Here is a 20,163-nt window from a genome sequence, read left to right as displayed (position 1 = left end):
TTTTGTATGTAGGCAATTCTAAGGAATTCGTGCACCTGTACAAACTGATTAGAACGAATAAGTGAGTTCATCAAGGTTGCAGGATACAAGATCAACATACAAAAACCAGTGGTATTTCTTTTTTTTTTTTTAATGTTTATTTTTGAGAGAGAGAGTGTGAGCAGGGGAGGGGCAGAGGAAGAGGGGGACAGAGGATCTGAAGCCGGCTTTGCACACTGACAGCAGTGAGCCCGATGTGGGGCTGGAACTCACAAACCGTGAGATCATGACCCAAGCTGAAGTCGAACACTCAACCGACTGAGCCACCCAGCTGCTCCACCAGTGGTATTTCTTGATTCTAGCAATTAACCATATGAAAATGAAATTAAGAAATAATTCCATATATAATAATTTAAGAAAGGATAAAATAGGAATAAGTCTAAGAAAAAAAGTACAAGACTGATACCCTGACAACTACAAAATATCATTGAAAGAAACTGAAGAAGACTTAAATACATGGAAAGATATCCCATGTTCATGGATCAAAGACTTTAAATATTGTTAAGATGACAGTATTGTCCAAATTGATCTTCAGATTCAGTGCAATCTCTTATCAAAATCCTAGTTGGCTTCTTTGCACAACTTGATAAGCTGATCCCAAAATTCATACAGAAATGCAAGGGACCCAGAATAGCCGAATAATCTTTGAAAAAGAAGAACAAAGTGGGATTCCTGGTCTCAAACTTAAAAGAGTGTGGTACTGTATAATGGTAGACATCTAGACCATTGCAGTAGAATGGAGAGTGCAGATATAAACCCTCACATTTATGGCCAATTGATTTTTGACAACTGTGGCAAGAGAATTCACTAGGGAAGACAATCTGTTCAATAAATGGCTCTGGAAAAACGGGATATCCACATGCAAAAGAATGAAGCTGGTGAAGGTACAAACTTCCAGTTAGAAAAATAAATAAGTCACAGTGATAAAAAGTACAGCCCAGGGAGTATGGTCAATGATATTGTAATCAGGTTGTGTGGTGATCACACTTGTCATGGTGTGAGCCTTGAGTAATGGGTGGGATTGTTGGAATTCGATGTTGTACACCTGAAACTAATATCACATTGTATGTCAACTATACTTCAATGAACACAAGAGTGAAGCTGGACTCCTACCTCACACTGTGTGTAAAAATTAACTCAAAGTGCTTCCAGCCCTAAATGTAAGAGTTAAAACTATAAAATTCTTAGAAGAAAACATAGCCATAAATCTTTGTGACCTTGGATTAGGGAGTGATTTCTTAGCCATGATACCCAAAAAGCAAACGCAAAGGAAAAGTAGATAAATTGAACCCCATCAAAACGGGGTACAGTACTTTTGTGCTTTGAAGGACATGATCAAGAAAGTGAAAAGGTATCTCACAGAACGGAAGAAAATGTTTGCAAATCAGATACTCCTATCCAGAATATATCGAGCATTCTAACAACTTAACAATAACAAGACAAATAAGCCAAGTTTTAAAAGGGACAAAATAGGGGTGCCTGGCTGGCTCAGTCGGTGGAGTGTGCGACTCATGATCTTGGGGTTGTGAGTCTGAGCCCTGCATTTGGGGTAGAGATTACCTGAAAATAAAAATCTTTAAGAAAAGGGGGCATAAGATATTTGAATAAACAAACAAACAAAAAGACATATTTTCCTGTCCTCTCCAAGGAAGACCTAAAAATGGCCAATGAGCCCATGAAAAGATGCTCAATATTTTTCATTAGGAAAATGAAAATGAAAACCGCAGTGAAAGGCCATGTCCCACCCGCTAGGATGACCATGATCAAAAAGATGGGCACTAACAGGTGCTGGCAAGGATGTGGAAGGATTGGAACTCTCATACGTTGCTGGTGGGAATAGAAAATGGTCCAGCCACTTAGAACATACTTTGGCTGTTTCTCAAAAAGTTAAACATAGAATTGTCATATGAGCCAGATATGCCACTCCTAAGTATTTACTCCAGAGAAATGAGAGCGTACACATAGACAAAGACTTGTACATAAATGCTTATGGCATCATAATTTATAATAGCGCAAAATGGAAATAGCCCAGAGGTGTATCCACAGATGAATGGATGAACACGGTCTGTCCATACGATAGCATATTATTGGGCTATAAAAATAAAGGAAATCATGATTCATGCTACAACATGGATGAACCTTGAAAAGAGTATGCCAAGTGAAAGCAGCCATTGCAGAAAGCCACTTACTGTACATTTCCATTTTTGTGAAATATCTGGAGTAGGCAGATCTATAAAGTCTATAGAATTGTGGTTGCCAGGGGCTGAAGGCCGTGGATGCTAATAGATACAGGGTTTTGGGGCAGGGAGGTGATGATAGTTTTTAGGAATTAGTGATGATGGCATGTGATTTTTAGAATAGGGCCAATACCACTGAGTTGAGCACTTTAAAAGAAGTTTACAACAACAACAACAACAAAAATAAAATGTTTACCAGCTGAATTCAGACATGGCCAGCTGGAAGGATGAATTCCTTAGAATCCCTCTGAGCTTTTTTTGTGTGTTTGTTTCTCTCTGTAACTCACCATTTAGGAGGAATGGTTTTCTTATTCAGTTTTTCTGCAAGAGATGGTGTTTCCCGCTTGGCCAAAGTTCCCAGCAGTGATAATCCTCTCTTCCTGCTCTAGTAAAGGCACAAGCGATGTCTTGAGGCTGCACACTGTTGTGTTTTATTTAGAAGAGCAATTCACCAGGGGTCTCAAAGGTTTTACTGACCTAGGAAACATGTTCTCAAGGGTCCTCACAGCCTTGAGGTAGGACGTGACCATGCCCAAGAAGTACCTTTGGTTATTAAATACAGGATATTCTGGATCAGAGGTTTTCAGATTGGGACTGGCCAGCTCATTGACACTGTGGGACTTTTTTTTTTTTTTTTTTTTTTTTAATTTCTACACATATTTTTTGGACTCACAAACAAGAGCACTTCCTGAACGTCACAGATCCACTCTCTATATGCACTGTCCTCTTCTCCCTTCACACTGCATTATGCACACACATACACGTGCACACACACGTACGCACACAGTAGAAGAAGCTGGCATGGTCTTGATGTTTGGGGAGAAGAGAGGCAAGCACTGAAATGCCAGTATTCAGACTCTCACCATTTAGTACAAGACCTTCAGTACTGACTGGGGACTGAAGACTATATCATCTTTGGACCCAGAGACAGTGTTGCTGTCACACGTACTGACAGCATCAACACCAGCCAGTTCTTGCTTTTTGGAAAGCTAACAGGGTGCTGATTTGGGGTCTTTGTGGCCACATACAGGACCATGGGGCACTCTGGGTGCAAATGCACCCGTGGTGGGGTCTGTTGGCATTTGAGCCTATCTGCTCACCAGCCAGAGATGCCCCAGCCTCTGCTGTTCCTGGGAAAGTTGCTGCCCTAGCAGCCAACGGAGGCCACTGGGGATTGAGGGGACAGCAACTCACAGATTTTCCTGACTAGGGGCACAACCTTCCTGAGACCCCTGGAGCTGCAAGATTCTTGGGCACTGGAACCAGCTGGGATGCTTCCCTTATTCTCTTCCTATGGTATCTCTGGATGGTTCTTTGGGTCTTATTATGGTGCCAGAGTCTGTCTTATATATACCACTTATCAGTGGCATTTGGTTTCAGCTGCACCCGTGGCTTCCACACCGCTCCCCTCCCAATCTCATGCTGGAGGAAGTTTCCATCGTCTCGGGCTTTCCCCAACCAAACTCTGGAAGCATGAGTGCGGGGTCCAGAATGCTGTCTGAAGCTCAGTTGTTTCTGTCCTCCTTCCCCAGACCTCGTGTCTAAGGTCTGTGAACCATCTTTTCCCGCAGCATCAGACCTGTTTACAAACCTCACGCGTGGCTGGAGGCACCAGTAAATTGAACCATGAGCACTTTCTCCTGGAATGTTTCATTCTGATGGTCAAAAGTGACATGTGAACACTTGAGGACTCTGAGCCTTATTTCTTTAGGCCCTGAAAAAAAAAAGTGTCACACAATTTGCTCTCCTTTTGGGTTGGATCTGTGGGTTACACCTGTAGGAGGCTGCCTTTTACAAAGATCCTGGTTTCAAAGTGCTACACCTATTGTATTTAATTGCAATGAAACACCACTGAATACAAAATGTGACTTCCTTGACTGTGTTCTCCTGTGGTGACTTTTCTGTGGTACCCTCGTGGACTGTGCCAGTCGCTGAATGATGTGGCCAATAGCAAGATGTCTGCTTCATTAACTGCTTTATAAAAGGTGCACTGAATAAACATTTTTCCCCCATACATTGCTTTTCTCTCTTTCTCCCTCTTCGAAACAGTGACCATGTCTGATGGCTTGCAGACCCGGAGTCCCCTGCAGGGGCTGGGGGAGGGGAGCAGAGTTTTCTTCCTGATGATGACAGAGGTGCACCTGGGTTGTGGCTGGAATGGGGGTAGGGGACCTGGTGCCATTGTCTTCGGTCAAGATTTGTCAGAGTCGTATCAGAAGATGTTCTAAGACCCAGGCATGGACCTCTGGTACGACTTAGCCACACTCACTGTGGCTAACTCTGGAGATAAGAAGACTCTGGATTGTCACCTCAAAGGGATCCTAACACATATTTCTTCCAGTGAGGTATGGGGGCCACTTGCAGAACCACAGATGGGTTCGTGTTCATTCCTGGGCCCACTAACTCACACTCTGGAGCTGGGACCCTAAAACCTGCATTTTCAGCAGGACTCCCTGATGAGCTGAATGTAGCCAGAGAGTGAAACTCCGCCTCCCTCCTCTGGCCTGTTCCCACGGTCCCCCAGTGTGCTGTTCTTCCTGCTGCTTCTCAAGGAGATTCTGGAAGGAACAGAACTCCTCGGCCATACATGCATCTTAAATGCGTGTCCTTTCTCCAGCTCCGTGAACTTCATGGATAGTTGAGCACATGTTATAGTCTGCCCCTAGAGAAAGGGAGCAAGCTTGAAAGATTGGAGTTGTAGTCAAATCAGGTTATAGAAAATGCCAAGATGGTGAAAAATCTCTGCATAACCCAAGATTCCAAGTCTGAAACTGATGGGCTAATGTTTGAAAGGGCAGCCCCTTCAAGGAGGATGTAAGTAATACTGACTTTAAACCTTTTCAGCAGGATGAGGCTGGGCTTGTTGAGTCCCCCTGAGAATGGGAAGAGCCCCAGGGTAGAGCAAAGAGAGGTGGGCTAGAGCTGCTGTGCTCGAATGGTGGCTAGCTGTGTGCCTTTTGGCAACTCTGCTGACCTCTCTGGGCTGTCACTTCCCCACCTGGAAACAACCAAGGGATGGCTACTGAAGTGTTCAGAAGTAAAAATACTGATATCTGTGGGTTATTTAAAAATGCATAAAGAGGTGTGCCTGGGTGGCTCAGTTGGTTAAGCATCTAATTCTTAGTTTGGGCTCAGGTCATGATCTCACGGTTTGTGAGTTAGAGCCCCATGTCAGGCTCTGCACCAATGGCCTGCTTGGGATTCTCTCTCTCTCTTCCCTCTCTCTACCTGTCTCCCGCTTGTGCGTGCTTGCTCTCTCCACCTCTCTCAAATAAATAAACATTAAAAAAATTATAAAAATGTATAAAGAAAACCGAGGATGGTGGGTGTCAGAGATGTGACAAAGCCTGGATGGTGTGCATATGGGTGTTCATGGCAAACCCTTTCAACTTTCCTCTGTATTCGAAAATTTCATGATAAGATGCTAGAAAAAACAAAAACAGGCAAAATTTTAGGGCTGAGATGGACATTAGAGATCATTTTATGGATGATAAAATTGATAAAAGAAGAGGCAAGTAGGAGAAGAGACAGGACTGGAACTGAGGCTGCCTGCTCCCTGTCTTTCAATCCGCTCTACCACACTGCCCACCACCCCACCTCCCACCCCCAAAGCCCTCTTGGGCTCATGGCCAGGCACCAGTGAGGTGATGCCTCTGAAAACCTGCTCTGGAACCATAATTTTATGAGACTTAAGTGGGTGTTGTATGAAAAAAAAAAAAAAAAAGTGGGATTGAGACACACTGGCCTAAATAGATTTCTTTACTGCAGGACTTGTCAGAGCCTTTAATGTACTCATGTCTATTGAAAATCTCTGAGAGAAATAGCATTTTCCAGAGAAATTTAATCACAAAATCCATACCCACCTTTTTTTTTTTTTTTTTTTTTTTTTTTTTGAGGACTAAGATCTGGATAACACTCTTGGGAAAAGCATCTCTGAAGAATGTGAGATTGCTATTCCCCACCCCCCTCCCCGGTGGGGTTAGGTGACATGCCTCTGCTGTTGTTTTTTATGTCCGTAGTGGGTCCACACATGCACAAACTGGACCTTATGCCCTCATCACTTCTCTGAGGGCTTGAAGGCATACGTGTGCCAAGCAGCAATGCCAGGGGCTCGGTGTCTGGTGAGCCAAAGGGGAGGTTCAGAGGGTTCTGAACCCAAGTCCTGCCCTCAGTGGTGCCCAGGGAGGGTCTCCTGCCCCTTCCAGCCCAAGGGCCATTTTCTTCTGTTGGTGACCGCTGGCTGGCCCAGGGCATCAGACCTCGGTGGGAATATAATCTCCTAAGAAAGACAGGGGAAAGGATACCCAGACAACAAGAAGCCCAAGAGAAACCAAGTTCTGTTCTGGCTCTTCAATTTCACAGAGAGAAGGACCAACCAACTTGCCCCGCTTGTTCTTCGGGGCAGTGAACTGTATTTTTGGAGCTCATCAGGACACACACCTACCTTGCGAACACACAAAAACACAGCATTCCCAAAATGCAGCCTAAACCCTTTATTGGAGCCACCCTCCTAATGCCAAGAGTCACCGGTAGCCTCCCTGGGCGGCGTGCATCAACAGGTTGACTCCGGGTGGGAACGGAGTGCTGGTTTATGCTGTTACAGTCCGAGTGAATGCAAAGACTTGCACAGTAGCTGCCTCTTAGCAAATTACCTTTCCTTGTGCCCGGTCACAGGGGCATCGAGGCGGGGCGGGGGTGGGGGGCAGAGCAAAGGGCCACTGTGCTTCTGTGGCGGGGCTGTCTTTTCTTTCTGGCTTCCCTACACGGTGTACTCCCATCTTGGGGTGGGAGGTGGGGGGGGAATAGCAGTCCCTAAAGAGAAAGAGCTCGCCGGCAGGCCCATGGAGAAGTACGGTGGGGCCAGCCTCCCCTGACTCCCCCTGCTGCCCGGCCACCCCTACCGCCCCACCTGGCCTCACACTTCCTTCCGCAGCATCACCTTGATGTTGCTGCAGATCTGGCCCAGGGCGGCAAAGAGCGGGTTGCAGAAGGTACGGATGCAGAGGGAGTAGATGTGGCTGATGCACTGGATCTCGATCAGGTAGCTCTTGATGCACGGCACCACCGCCCAGATGTGGCAGAAGGAGATGCAGGCGAACAGGAAGCCCCAGAGCAGGGCCAGCGGGACTCCCAGCAGCGTGGACAGCAGGCGGTAGCACCAGTACTTGGAGACAGTGAAGGTGGTGTAGCTCACCTTCCACACTCCGTCGAAGCTGTAGGTGCCCACAGGCTCTGCGATCACGTCTTCAAAATCCACCTGCAGGGGCGGGAGGGGCAATCCTCGGGTCACAGCGTCCACCCACTCCTCGGGCTTTGGGGTGCCAGCCTCAGGACCCTCTGGAGGGCTTGTCGCACCTGATGGCTGGGCCCCACCACTGGGCCTTCTGACCCGCACAGCCGGGGCAGGGCCTGAGACTGCATTTCCAGCGAGCCCCCGGGTGCTGCCGATGCTTCCCTAGAGCGGTGAGACACGGGGGCTGGTCCAGCCCCCTCATTTCACAGGTGGATACGCAGGCCCTTGGGGAATTAAGTGACTTGCTTAAAGCCATCAGTAATGCAGGTGCAGACCTAGAGGTGTGGTTCTCAAATTCTGATATTTTATGATCCTACAGAGTTGGACAGTCCTCGTCATCCTGGGGGTAAAGAGGACACATCCAGCCAGGCCAATACTTGAAGGTAGCCAGGTGGAGGTAGGGGCATGGGCTGGAACAGCATGTTGGGTGGGGCTGGGACCTAACCAGATAGACAGTGTGTGCCCTCAGGGTGATGCAGGTGCTTCCGTAAGGCTGAGGGCAAGCCCAGAGTGGCCAGAGTGGGGCTGGAGAGGCCTGGAGGGACAGTCACTCTGTGATGAACAGTCTCTGAAGGCTTTTTTTGCACAGGGACTGGCTTAGCCAGATCTGAGTTGATTTTTTTTAATTGAAGTATAATTGATACGTAATATTAGTTTCAACATAATGATTCAGTATTTTGATGTATTGGGAAATGATCACCACAGTAAGCGTAGTTAACATCTGTCACCATACATGGGTACAAATTTGTGTGTGTGACGAGAACTTTTAAGATCTACTCAGCACCTTTTGTATGTGCAGCACAGTATTGTTAGGTACAGTCACCATACATCCCCTGACTTACTTATTTTATAAGTGGAGGTTTGTTCTTCTGGACCCCCTTCACTCGCCACCTACCCCTGCCTCTGGCAACCATCAGTCCTTTCTCTGTTCTCTGATCTGAATTTTGAGCAGCTTGTTGGGCTAGTGGTGGTTGGGAGAGAGGATGTAGGTGGGGTCCAGCAGGGAACTGTGACAATATTCCAGGTGAGACCTGATGACAGGCTGTTTTGGGGTGATGGTGGGGGGCCAGAGAGAGGCAAACGGGTCTGAGAGCTATTTTAGGATGTGGCATGTGGCAAAGTGAGGGCCATGTTGTCCTGGCTAGCAAAGGTGTCTGCAACTGAGTGTGGTCGAGCAGGCCTGAAACACCTTGTGCAGCAGACAGGTGCTTCCCTCACTCTAGTCCTGTGGCAACCTCAGACTTTCCTAAGTCTGGCAGCTGGGAGGAGCATGCGCGCTCAGAGAATCTGGTTCACACATTCCACTGAAATGGTGACTGAGGCCCCATTTGGGAAGTGGGAAAAAATAATCAGTAAACCTGAGGGAAAAAACATTGTACTTTCAGCCAAGTCATTTAACTAACCTTTCTTGAGTCCCTGCTATGCATTGAAGACTATCATAGCTTCTTTCTCACATGTGATGTCCTTTAGCGTCACTAAGCCTTAACTGTCGTGTCTGTAAAATGAGCCATCTTCCATGTTCCTGGGCTACTTTAATAAAAGTTGGTTGAATGAATGCTCAAACTAATCAGACTAATGGTGGAGGGGACACATGTGGGGGCTGGTGAGGGCAGAGCTCCAACATCAGTCTTCCAGGGTCAACCCTTTCCCTGCTTTTGCTGGAGGAAGGGGGTCCTCTCATCTAGGCATGAGGTTCAAAGTACTTTTCGTTATAAAATTACATAGCCACATTGCAGAAAATTCAGGCAACAGCAGAAAGAAAACAAAAGCAACTCCAATTTGTATTTCCCTAGTACTAACGATGTCATTGCTTTAGTACTTTCCTTTCCAGGGTAACTTTTTGGGGGAGGGGTTGGACATACCCATGTTGCACGTACAATGGTGGGTCCTGTTTTTCTCACGTGACTAGATTCTGAGTTCCTGTGCCATGCCTCAGATCCCCGGATCCCTCTGGAGACATCGGAGGATGAGGCCCCACCCAGGGGATGGTATGTTTATGGAGAACAGAGTGGATGTGCTGACATTTCGGGCTACAGGTGATGCGGAAAGCTGACTCAGGGAGTCAGTAGGGCCTTCCAGGACGCCCCCCACCCCCACCTCCCTAAATCTCAGCCTCCAGCTTTCTCTTCTGGGGTTTCAGCAGAGGTCATTTATGGCCCCCTGGGTGAAAGGGCAGAGCTGGAGGGAAGAATACAAATATGGTCCTCATCTTCTCAGAAAGATCGCACTTATTCCTGGAGAGCTTCCAGGAGGTGGTGGCTGTCTGGGACTTTGGTGGACTGTGGGATTTGGAGGCAGAGATGGAAAAGTGGTGTGCTGGATATGTGGAAAAGAAGGCCCAAGTTGGTTGGGGAACATCTTATGGCTTTAGACAGTGGATGGAAAGGGCTGACATCTTCTACATCTGGCTTATATGGGAGCAAAGATTCAGAGTTGCTGTTTCTTGGGAGAGCTTTCAAATCTTTTAACAAAAAATTTTTTTTATTCTTTTTTTTTTTTTTTTTGAGAGACAGAAACAGAGCATAAGCAGGGGAAGGGCAGAGAGAAGCAGAGACACAGAATCCAAAGTAGGCTCCAGGCTCTGAGCTGTCAACACAGAGTCCAATGTGGGGCCTGAGCCCACAAACCATGAGATCATGACCTGAGCCAAAGTCAGACGCTCAACTGACTGAGCCACCCAGGTGCCCCAGAGAGCTTTCAAATCTGAGAAGATGGGGAGGATAGGTCTGGGAGAACCATTCCAGCCCTGACCTGGGGACACCCATAATGATTACTGAGGTGCAGTTAGATCCCTGGGGCCTGGATCCTGGATTGAGGAGTTCTGACCTCTGTAGCCTGCCCCTCCTCCATCATGGCCATGCCTCAGCCTGATGCCTCTTAGCACCCTGGCTGGCTTCTGGAGCATAGTGCAGCCCCAGGACCTTTGCCATCAGAAGGAGACATTAGGGTGGAGACGTGCCTCCCTGCCTTTGTCCCAGCAGGCACTTCCTCCTTCCTTCCCTTTCCCACTCAGTGCCTGTGGCCTCCCCTGCCCTTCTTGTGGCTGTTCCTTAGGATGGTGTACCCCTGACTCACGGATTTCCCAGGCCTGCCTCCTCACCTCACGGGGAGCCACACAGCCCAGAGGTGGGAGGGAGCAGGGCTCAGACTGAATCAGGTGTCCTGATTCTAATCTAAGCTCTGCATGCTGCCCCAGCTGGGGCCAGACCCCAAGGTGGATTCTTACTGTGGAGCATCTGAGGTCTGGTCCTTGTCGACCAGAGAGACCTGCCCCATGGCAGAGCTCCCAGCCCCTTATTTAAAGCCAGCCACCCACCCTGCTCCTCTGTAGCCCAGCCTGTCTTGTTGGTCTACTCCAGCGTATCCCGCCTTTCAACACCTTTGAGTATTTGTGTCTGGCCTCTAAGAGGCTGAAGAGTGGAAAAGAACCCTGTCTAAAGTCACGCTGCTGAGGCTGGAGTCTAGGTCTGCTACTAACTGGCTCTGTCACCTTCAGCAAGTGTCTGAGCTTTTCTGTGCCTCAGTTTCCTGGATTCATCTCATAAAGTTTGTCGGAGGATTGAATAAGACATCTAAATACTCAGAAAACTTCCTGGCACAGAATACCTGGTTCATAACTGTTAGCTCATGTTGGTTGTTACGGAGTGCTCGCTTCGGGAGGATGTTCGAGCCCCAAAGGTGGCTTTGCACCCCAGGGCAGGTGCCACTCTGATGAGTGACTTTGGTAGATGACTTACCTCTTTGAGCTTCACTCCCTCAACTGCAAAAATGCATTTGCTATGTCTTACAATCTTGTTATGAGGAATAGAAATAATTTATCACCTATCCATCCATTTGTTCCCTACCATCTAGTCACCTACCTATCTCCCATCAATCCATCCATCCATCCATTGATCCATGGATCTCCCCATCCATTCACAGACACCCATGCCTGTCCCCCATCCCAACACATACTTATTCAGCACCCACTTTGTGCTAGGCATACCACCTCTTGGGCAACTCTCAGTCCAATCCCTAGCACATGGTAGGTGCTCAGTGAAGGTAATTATTTGTTCAATTGTTCTGAAGTACCTATGCAAATATATCTCAGAAAATCTGTTGACACCCCGGATCCTAAGTACAGTAACTCTCCAGCCTACCTAGTCATAAATGTGTGTGTGTGTGTGTGTGTGTGTGTGCATGTGCACGCATACTTCTGCCTCTTTTCCCTCATTTGCTGTTTACGGTAGTAATCTTACTCCCAGGGACCTCTCTGTTGCGTCGTTTAATTATTATTACTTTGCAGAAGACATTGATGCTGACATTTGAATTATTGCCCATGACGCCTTTGGGCACTGAGCATGAGGCGACTGCTCCGTTTTCTGGGAATCAGAAAATGTGCTCTCAGAGGGATGGGCTGTGCTGTCAGGCCCAGCTGTTTGAGCACTGGGCCAGCTTTGTCCACAGCGCCTACTTTGGGGAGGTATTTATAAGACCCGGCTCAGGCAGGGCTAGGCAGTCATGCCAGTGTATCAGAAGCACACAGTGACTTCATTTCTTAATTCCTTTCTAAAGCGGAGAGGAGATGGCTTTTTCTGGGAAGGTGGTTGGGTGTGGGCTGGATCCATCAAAAGAGCCTCAGGGCTTGGTGTGCAGCTGGAGGGAAGGGCAAAGGGTGGGAAGGGTGAATGTAGCTGCTCGTTCAGTTGGTGTCCCCTTCTCTGGCGTATTTATTTTTGGAACAGCAAGAGGGCCAGTTGATTAATCGGAACCAGCCAACGTGGCCCCCGCTGTCTCTCAAGAGGGCGGGGAAGGTGCAAGACAGCAGGTCCAGGCATTGCCGGAGGATTCGGGGAAGGCCAGCAGCCACCCCCTGTCAAAAATACCTCCCCAGATTCCTGTATGACTCAGTCCTTGGGCATCCGGGGCCCTGGACAATGCAACATTTATTTATTTTTGAGAAGAGAGAGACAGAGTGGGGGAGGAGAGAGAAAGAGGGAAACACAGAATCCGAAACAGGCTCCAGGCTCTGAGCTGTCAGCACAGAGCCCGACACGGGGCTGGAACTCACTGACCCCAAGATCATGACCTGAGCCAAAGTCGGATGCTCAACCGACTGAGCTACCCAGGTGCCCTGGCCCTGGACAATTCAGACAGAGTATCTTTGGGCGGGGAAATGGCTCTAGGCAGGGGGATAGACATCTGGTTCCAGTCTCCACTTGACCACTGAGTTACTGTATGGCTTTGGGCATGGTACTTTCCCTCTCTGGGCCTCCGGTTTTTGTTTTTGTTTTTGTTTTTTTTTAACTCTACACCAGGAGGATTGGGCCAAGATTCCTAGTGACTCAGAGTTAGATTTGGAGTCCGAACACCCAAGGGGGAGGCTTAGTTTTGCTGGGTCTTCCTTTTCCTGCCCATTGCCTTGCTGCCTAAAGGGCGGTCCATGGCCAGTGACCCTCTTCTCAACAAGGTATGTATAGAAGTTGAGAGTAAACATTTAAAAACAGTCACAGAAATTTGAGCTAGTAATTTTAGGTCTGTTAAGTCTAAAGATAATAAAAATTGGGGCTTACACTGGAGATGCCCGTTTCATTTCACCTCCGTGGTCATACATTTTTGTTGAATTTTATAAAAGTATTGGTGTACCACAGATTGAGATTATAATGATAAAAACTGGCCCTTCAGCCGGATAATTTGAGAAGCATTGGCGTATACAGTAGGAAGCTAAAAGGAGGTGTTAGCTGTAAAACAGCTGAAAAATGGCAAAGTTTTGCTTCTCGGGTTGTAAGTGGTAATAACAATAGAATTGTGTACAGTCTGGGATAACCAGTACACTGCTCCCAATTTGGCCCTTGTAGGTGTTGGTTTCTGGCCATGTATCTTATATTTAGTGTTCTGTCCACCTTTGGTGGGTGGTTAACCAGTCTCCAAAGATGACCCCCAGTTAGTCATGGCCCTGAGGGTTTGTGCCCTTGCCTCTTCTCATCCCACACTGAATGTGGGCTTGCCCCATGACTTGCTTTAATCACCAGAACGCAGTAGAAGGGTCGATGTGCCAGGTCTGGAACTAAGCCTTACAAAGGCCTGGAAGTTTCTTCCTTGGGGAGCCTCGAGCTGCCAAATTAAAAGTCTACTTTTATGCCCTGATGTAGAGACTGGTGGAGTTAGAAGTCCATTACTTTACCTTGCTCTAGAATCTGGGGGAGATGCCACATGAGGGAGAGACCCGGCCAGCCCAGCATCCCAGCTTAGCCCTGCCTTCCATCCGTCCCCACCAAGGCACCAAACATAGGAGTGAGCCGTCTTGGGTGTTCCAGCTCAGCAGAGGTCCTCAGTGGCTGCCGCTGCCTGAGAGGCCACCAGTGAGAGCAGTGGAACTGCCCAGCTGAGTCTAGTCAATCCAGCGAACTGTGGGAGACCATCACTTGGTTGTGGCTTTATACCACTGAGTTTTGGGATGATTTGTTACACAGCGATAGATAACTTATACAGTGCGTCTCTAAGGAAAGCTGAATTCCAGGTTTATTTTCTACGGGACAAGAGAGACCTGTTTGTACTTGAAAGTGCAAAACATTCACCAGCCATGCTGAATAGAAATTTCTGATGGCAGAGCCCAGAAATGTGCATTTTAACCAGGTCCCCAAGAAAGAGGATGCCATTTTGAAAAACTAGATTAGTTACTACCTAGCAGTCCCCATAACACTAAATTGTAAATACTTCAGTGTGAGTTCGTGCAGTGTAGCCCTTTCTAGAGGTACTTGACAGAGGGTAAGACTAATAAGGAAGGACTGGCCAGCTCTCCTGTCTCCCTTCTTCCTTTTCTTTCTTCTTTCACACCCAACATCCTTGTCCACCCACATCCTTGTTGATGTTGTGGCTTTTGCTTATTTTGTTCCCTTTTCTTCAAAAGCCTTATTTTCCCTTTGCACATTTTAATTTTTTTCCCATTTGTACATGCACCTGGGCTACCACCTCCCCGTGAAGGTGGCTCCTGATTTTCCCAGACGAGAGTAAAATCTTCCTCCCTAAACCCCATGACACTTCATCGGGCACTTATTTATGGTGTTTAGCACCTTCTCCCAGATATTCTCATGATTTTAGTCTCATCCTCTCTGTTGGGTTGGAGTCTTCTCCAGAGAAAGTACCAGGTCAGTTTCATCTTTCTGCAGCAGAATGTCCAGATGGGCCCCAAATGGGAGCACGGTTCACAGAGCTGGTGGCTACTGGGTCTTCTGGTTGTTTGTTAGCCTGAGCTGATAGGCACAGGGTGTGGTTTGTGTGTTTTTCCAAGGGAGAAGGGTGTTTAGCGGCAGATGTAGGTTGCAGGTGGAGTGGGAACAAGTAGGATGGGCTGGGGTCAGGTCTGTCCCCTTGTTTGACCTTGAGTGGCCGAGGGGAGAGCAGTTGAAGACTGAGGCTGAAGAGGCTGTGTGATGCTTTGGGCTCAAGCATTCCTTCCTGCCTAAGGGTGTGAGTGCCTCAGTGCGCGTTAGGGAGACGGCCCTGAGCCCTCTCAGAAATAACTCAGAGGCCTTTGTGCTGGGACTGAGGTCCTGCAGGAATGCATGGAAAGAGGGCTGGAGGTTTACAACATGGGTCTAAAGGGAACAGTGGAGAACCCTGGGGACTGTTGCTGTACGTTAACACCCCCCTCAGCCTGGCATGGGGGGTTTATGCGCTGTGGGTCTGTCTGGCTCATCCCCAACTCCTCTGAGCACAGGACCTGGTGCATAGCAGGTGCTCAGTAAAGATTCGTGGAAGCGTACTCTGTGAGTGGCGGTGACGTGGAGGGCGGGGCAGAGGGAACTGCATGTGCTCATCACAGGTCCTTAGCTCTAATCCCCATGAGCCTTTGCCCGAGACCTAGCCCTGAACCTTGGGGACCACAGTTCAAGTCTGTTAGGCTGGACAAGGCTCTCCCTCTGCATCTGGCACTCATTTTCCAGCCCAGGTTCAAGGGCAGTACCAGGCCTTACTCGGGGAAGTTTGGGGAAGTTTTGACTCTGGATAAAGTCAAACGGAGCGCCTCCCATCTGCTGGGGGTCCAATCCACATCACCATGGGTCTATCTCCTGCTCTGCATCCTGTATGAAACCTCAGCAGCTGTTTGCAGAGAGGACAGGTCTTTCTCTTCTCCACCCAGTGTGTGTCTACACCAAGATTCAGGCCAGAGAGGGAAAGGGATTTCCCTGGAGTCACACAGCGAGCTAGTGTCAGGCCTGGGACTAGAACTTGGGTCTCTGTAGCTCAGTCTTATTCTAGGATCTTACTGTGTCTCCCATCCTAGGCCATGAGGAGCCTATTAGTCCTCATGACCACCCTGACAGGCCCCTCCTGAGCCTTCATCTCAGCGTCTGCCTTGTTTCTCTTTCTCTCCGTCTCTCTTGCCTCCTCACTTCCTTTTCCTTCCTCCTCCCTCCTTCTTGTCTTTTTCCCCACTTGGTCAAAGAAGCCGAGATGCCCCAGGCTCCTGTTCAGACAGACTGGCCAGGCCACCCCCCCCCCCCCCCCCCCCCCCCCCGCCAATTCCTGGCCAGCTCTCCTGTCTCCCTTCTTCCTTTTCTTTCTTTTTTCACAGACCATACACAAACCTGAAGTCTACTTCAACCTGTTTGTGCTATTTATCCAACTCCGTTTTATGATCCTCATCCTGAATTTCAAAACTTTTTCATTTCTCAGTTATTAAAAACAGAATAACTCCCCAAGCCAGGGAGCGTCCAATAAATATACCAAATAATAATCTCCCCTCGACAAGATTATTTGCAGGGCCTTTTAAAAGCTTAGCCTTTGAGGGCTGTTTTCTGGGGTTCAGGAGAGACAGGTCTCAGCCCCAGGGGAGGGTTGTGTAAACAGCCGTGTCTGTATGGCTGCCCCCATCCCTCACTGAGATTATAACCTGGGCCTGGAGCCTGGAGCCCGTTCACTCCAGGCTCAGTAGGGCCTGAGAGCCTCTCTACACTTGTCACCTGTTGTGGGTCTCTTTCAGAAGCCACGTTCTCCCTTGGGGTTCTCTTCTCCACCCCAGCAGCCGCCTAGGGACCGCCAGGGGGGAACCTGGTTGTAAAAGCTGGCCCATGGCTTCGCTGTCCTGTCCTGCAAACTCTTCCAGGCTCCAACTCCGCTCACACTTGTCACACCCTTGCTGCACGCCAGTTACTGTGTTAGGCACTTTCAAATCCTTTATTTTCATTACTCCTCACATTATACTTTTATTGCACAGGGCTGCTCTGAGAGTCCTTTACCCGGTGGAGTAAATGATATTATGCTCATTTTACAGAGGAAAACTCAGGTTCTGAAAACCTAGGTGACTTGCCCAGGGTCACTGCTTTGAGGTAGAAGAGAGTAAATTTGAAAGCAGGTCTGTTAAAGCCGAGTTCGGGACTATGTCCTCCAGGCTGCACTGCACAAACCATGATGAATACTGTTTTACATGCGTATAGTAATTTCCCCCTTGTAGCTCTTCTCACTGTGCCATAATTACCCTATTTCTGCCACTAATGATACAGATAAACACAGTCACAGCATAAGATGAGCTATTACGGAGAAGTGCCTTGAGGGAAGCGGGGGCATGGAGGAGGGAGTTACTGACTGCCTGGGGGAGCTGAGGCAGTCTTCCTGGAGGAGGTGACCTTTGAGCTGGGTCTTCAAAGCTGAGCAGTGCATTCACCCCAGGGAAGAAGGGGGTGGGGGTTGCTCCTGGTACAGACACAGGAATATGTTCTGGTTGGTATGGCCAGCTCCTGGCTTGAGGGCTGGAAGGTTGCGGCCGGATTGAGTTGGGGCTTGAAAGCCATGGCCGAGAAGTTAGACTTTATCCAGCATGGGAGGTATTCCTCCAAAAGAAGATAACGCAGGGGCTGTGTTTCAGAGCAAGCCCAGAGCCACGCTGTCTAATGCAGCGGTCACGAGTTTTGAGCACTTGACCTATGACCAGGGCAACACAAGAGTTCTAAATCTTGTTTCATTTTAGTTCAAACGTGAGAAGTGATACTTAATTCTGAGATTGGAAAACTTTTTAAAATCTTTGGAACAATTTGGGTGTGTTGAATTGATTTCAGCCGCGCAGTTTATGAGATCTAAATACAGGACAAGGATTTCTGATAAATTTGGAATCTGAACTGATATGCAATGTAAGGGAAGGATACATGGTGGATTTCAAAGATGAACAAAGACTGTATAATAGTACGTGATAATTGTTTTTTATATCAATTACATGTTGAAATGATACTATTTTGGAAATATTAGGTTAAATAGAAAAATATCATGAAAATTAATTTCATCTGCTTGTTTTTTCTCCTTCTTTAAAATCATGGCGCCGGGGTGGCTCAGTCATTTAAGCATCTGACTTCGGCTCAGGTCACAATCTCACAAGTTTGTGGGTTCGAGCCCTGTCTGGCTCTGTGCTGACAGCTCGGAGCCTGAGGTCTGCTTTGGATTCTGTGTTTCTCTCTTTCTGCCCCTCCCCTGCTTGTGCTCTGTCTGTCTGTTTCTCTCTCTCTCAAAATAAATAAATGTTAAAAAAATTTTTTTTGAAAAAATAAAAATCACGGCTACTAGAAAAATGTAAAATGTAAATGTAAAATGACATCTGGTGATTGTATGATGGGTTGCATTACATTTCTATTGGACAGGGCTGATCTGTGATTCTGATGCATTTAGTTGGACCCTGGAGGCCCCAGGCACCTGCCCTTTTAAAAGCCCTTCCAGTGACTCTGATGCCAGTGGTTGGCCACCCTTCTTCCAGGAATTCTGCTGTAGGAAGATCCCCGTGGCTACCGACTGGAGGTTAGACAGAGGGTGTGGGCCCGGAGGCGGTCAGGCTGCTGGGGGCATCCAGATGAGGAAAGGGGCTGACTCAGGCAGTGGCTGTTGGGGAGACTCCCCGAAGGCCTGGTAACTGCCCTCTGAGTGGTCCCTTTCAGGGGCCTGGGTGTGTCTGAGAGGCCTCTGCCCTGGCCTGGCTGCAGGACCTGGCATGAGCACTGGGCACGGCCCCCACACCATGGGCTGTGGACATGGGGTAGTACTCTGGGGAGATGAGTGCCCCCACAAGTGGCTGCCAGCCCTGCTGGAAGCCACCTTTTGGGGATTAACCCCACGCCCACCATGGAGACCGCAGACATGACCCCTGGCGTGAGAAAGAGCCCAAGTCGGCCACCCGCTGGTCTCCATCCTGGGACAAGGGCCAGGCACTAATGGGAAGAAGCTCAGAGGAGTAGGGAGGCACTCTGGTCTGTGACTTGCCTCCCCACCCTGGGCAACACCTGCGTCACGTTTGTGCGGCTGAGGTCCTGCTCTTGTTTATGCTAAATGTTCCTTGGGGGGTGTACATGCTGGCTTTTGAGGGAGGATTTGGAGAAGACAGAGGAACAGGGCCTCTTGTCGGGGAAGCCGGCTGTGTGTGGAGCAGAGCCCTCCCCCGTCCCCCGTCCCCCGTCCCCCGTCCAAACATTCTGCAGACACCCTCCTGGCGGTGGTGCCCAGGCAGGCCCGCCGATCCTACCTTCACTATGTCCTCGTTAATGTTCTTGGGGTCTCGGTTCACCAGGTCGATCTCCTTGCAGTGGATGTCCTTGACAATCTGGGCCTCCAGGTCTGTGTGTTCTTCGGCCATCATCGCGGAGCTGGGGGACCGCAGGAGGAGGTCTGAGCCGTGTGGCCAGCGGGGCTGAAAAGACTTGGGGCAGGGACACGGTTTGGTGTCCCCAGACTTGTGCCCCTGCCGGCTCAACAGGCCCCACCCAGCATGCCAGCTGACAGCTGTCCCACATAACTTCAGCCTGCCTCTCACTAAAGCCTCCGTGGCAGGCCTCCAAGCTAAAATTAAGACTGGAGCTCTGCTGGAAGGCCCAGCACTCCCTACAGGGACTGCCGAGGGCGCAGGGCCTCACCCGAGAGAGCAGAGGCTCTGGCATCTGTGGGCCATGGGGCAGCTCGGCGGTTGGAGTGGGTCCTGGAATTCGCACGGCTGCCATCAGCATTTGGGCTTCTCTGGGAGGGGGGTTGGGTTGGTCCTCAGCTCCGCCTCTTGCTGACTGTGAGCTTGGGCACGCCTCTCCTCTCTGGTCCACCAGGTTCCCACCCGTGGAATGCCTACCCTCTCAGAGAGGAGGAGATGAGCTCCTGTGTGGGAAAGGGCTTCGGGAACGGAATTACTGTCTGGTAGGGATTCTCACTGGGGTAGTTAGTACCTGGACTTGCTGTTTGGTGGCCTGGAGCAGGGCTAACTTTTTCCCACTTGTGGAGTTTTCCAGGGAAGCAGACCGTTGATGGGACAGCGCACACTCCCATGCCCTCTTGGTACCACATGGAGGGGATAGGAGGTCCACATTCATGCTGCCCTTTGTCCTGCCCCCCCGGTGACAGCTTCCAGGGTGTCCACAGGCCCCAGACATTGCATGGGTGTCAGCGGGATGCACCTGTCTTAGGTGCCTGCTCACTTTTCCTGGGTCCTCCTCCAACTCAGCCGTCACTCAAGGCCTCTACAGCCTGAAGGGTGAAGAGTCGGAGTCCCCAGCTTCCAGGGGCTGTGCATCCGTTCATCCATCTGCCCACTCATTCATTCAGGATTTGCCAACAGCTGGGGATAAACAGAGCAATCAGGCTCTGTTCCTG

The 20,163-nt window shown here is 49.0% G+C and overlaps 1 protein-coding gene across 1 annotated transcript; it reads right to left on the bottom strand.

Annotated features, from left to right (window-relative positions):
* Positions 1-6,649: 6,649 nt before the first annotated feature.
* Positions 6,650-19,370, bottom strand: CAV3 (caveolin 3). The gene is made up of 2 exons (XM_049640906.1): positions 19,052-19,370; positions 6,650-7,533 (listed from the first exon to the last, which is right to left on the bottom strand). Exons 1-2 carry the CDS (start codon positions 19,163-19,165, stop codon positions 7,192-7,194), a joined length of 456 nt encoding a protein of 151 aa, XP_049496863.1. The 5' UTR covers positions 19,166-19,370; the 3' UTR covers positions 6,650-7,191.
* Positions 19,371-20,163: the final 793 nt, after the last annotated feature.

Source organism: Panthera uncia, chromosome A2 (genome assembly GCF_023721935.1).
Source record: "Panthera uncia isolate 11264 chromosome A2, Puncia_PCG_1.0, whole genome shotgun sequence".
Lineage (NCBI taxonomy): Eukaryota > Metazoa > Chordata > Mammalia > Carnivora > Felidae > Panthera > Panthera uncia.
The sequence above is the reverse complement of the archived record's forward strand: the minus strand, read 5'-3'. Positions and strand labels throughout refer to the sequence as shown.

Coding starts and splice junctions, on each gene's coding strand:
- CAV3 (XM_049640906.1), bottom strand. CDS start 19,165: ATGATGGCCGAAGAACACACAGACCTGGAGGCCCAGATTGTCAAGGAC. Junction 7,534..19,051: donor TTAACGAGGACATAGTGAAG/GTAGGATCGGCG, acceptor CCGCCCCTGCAG/GTGGATTTTGAAGACGTGAT.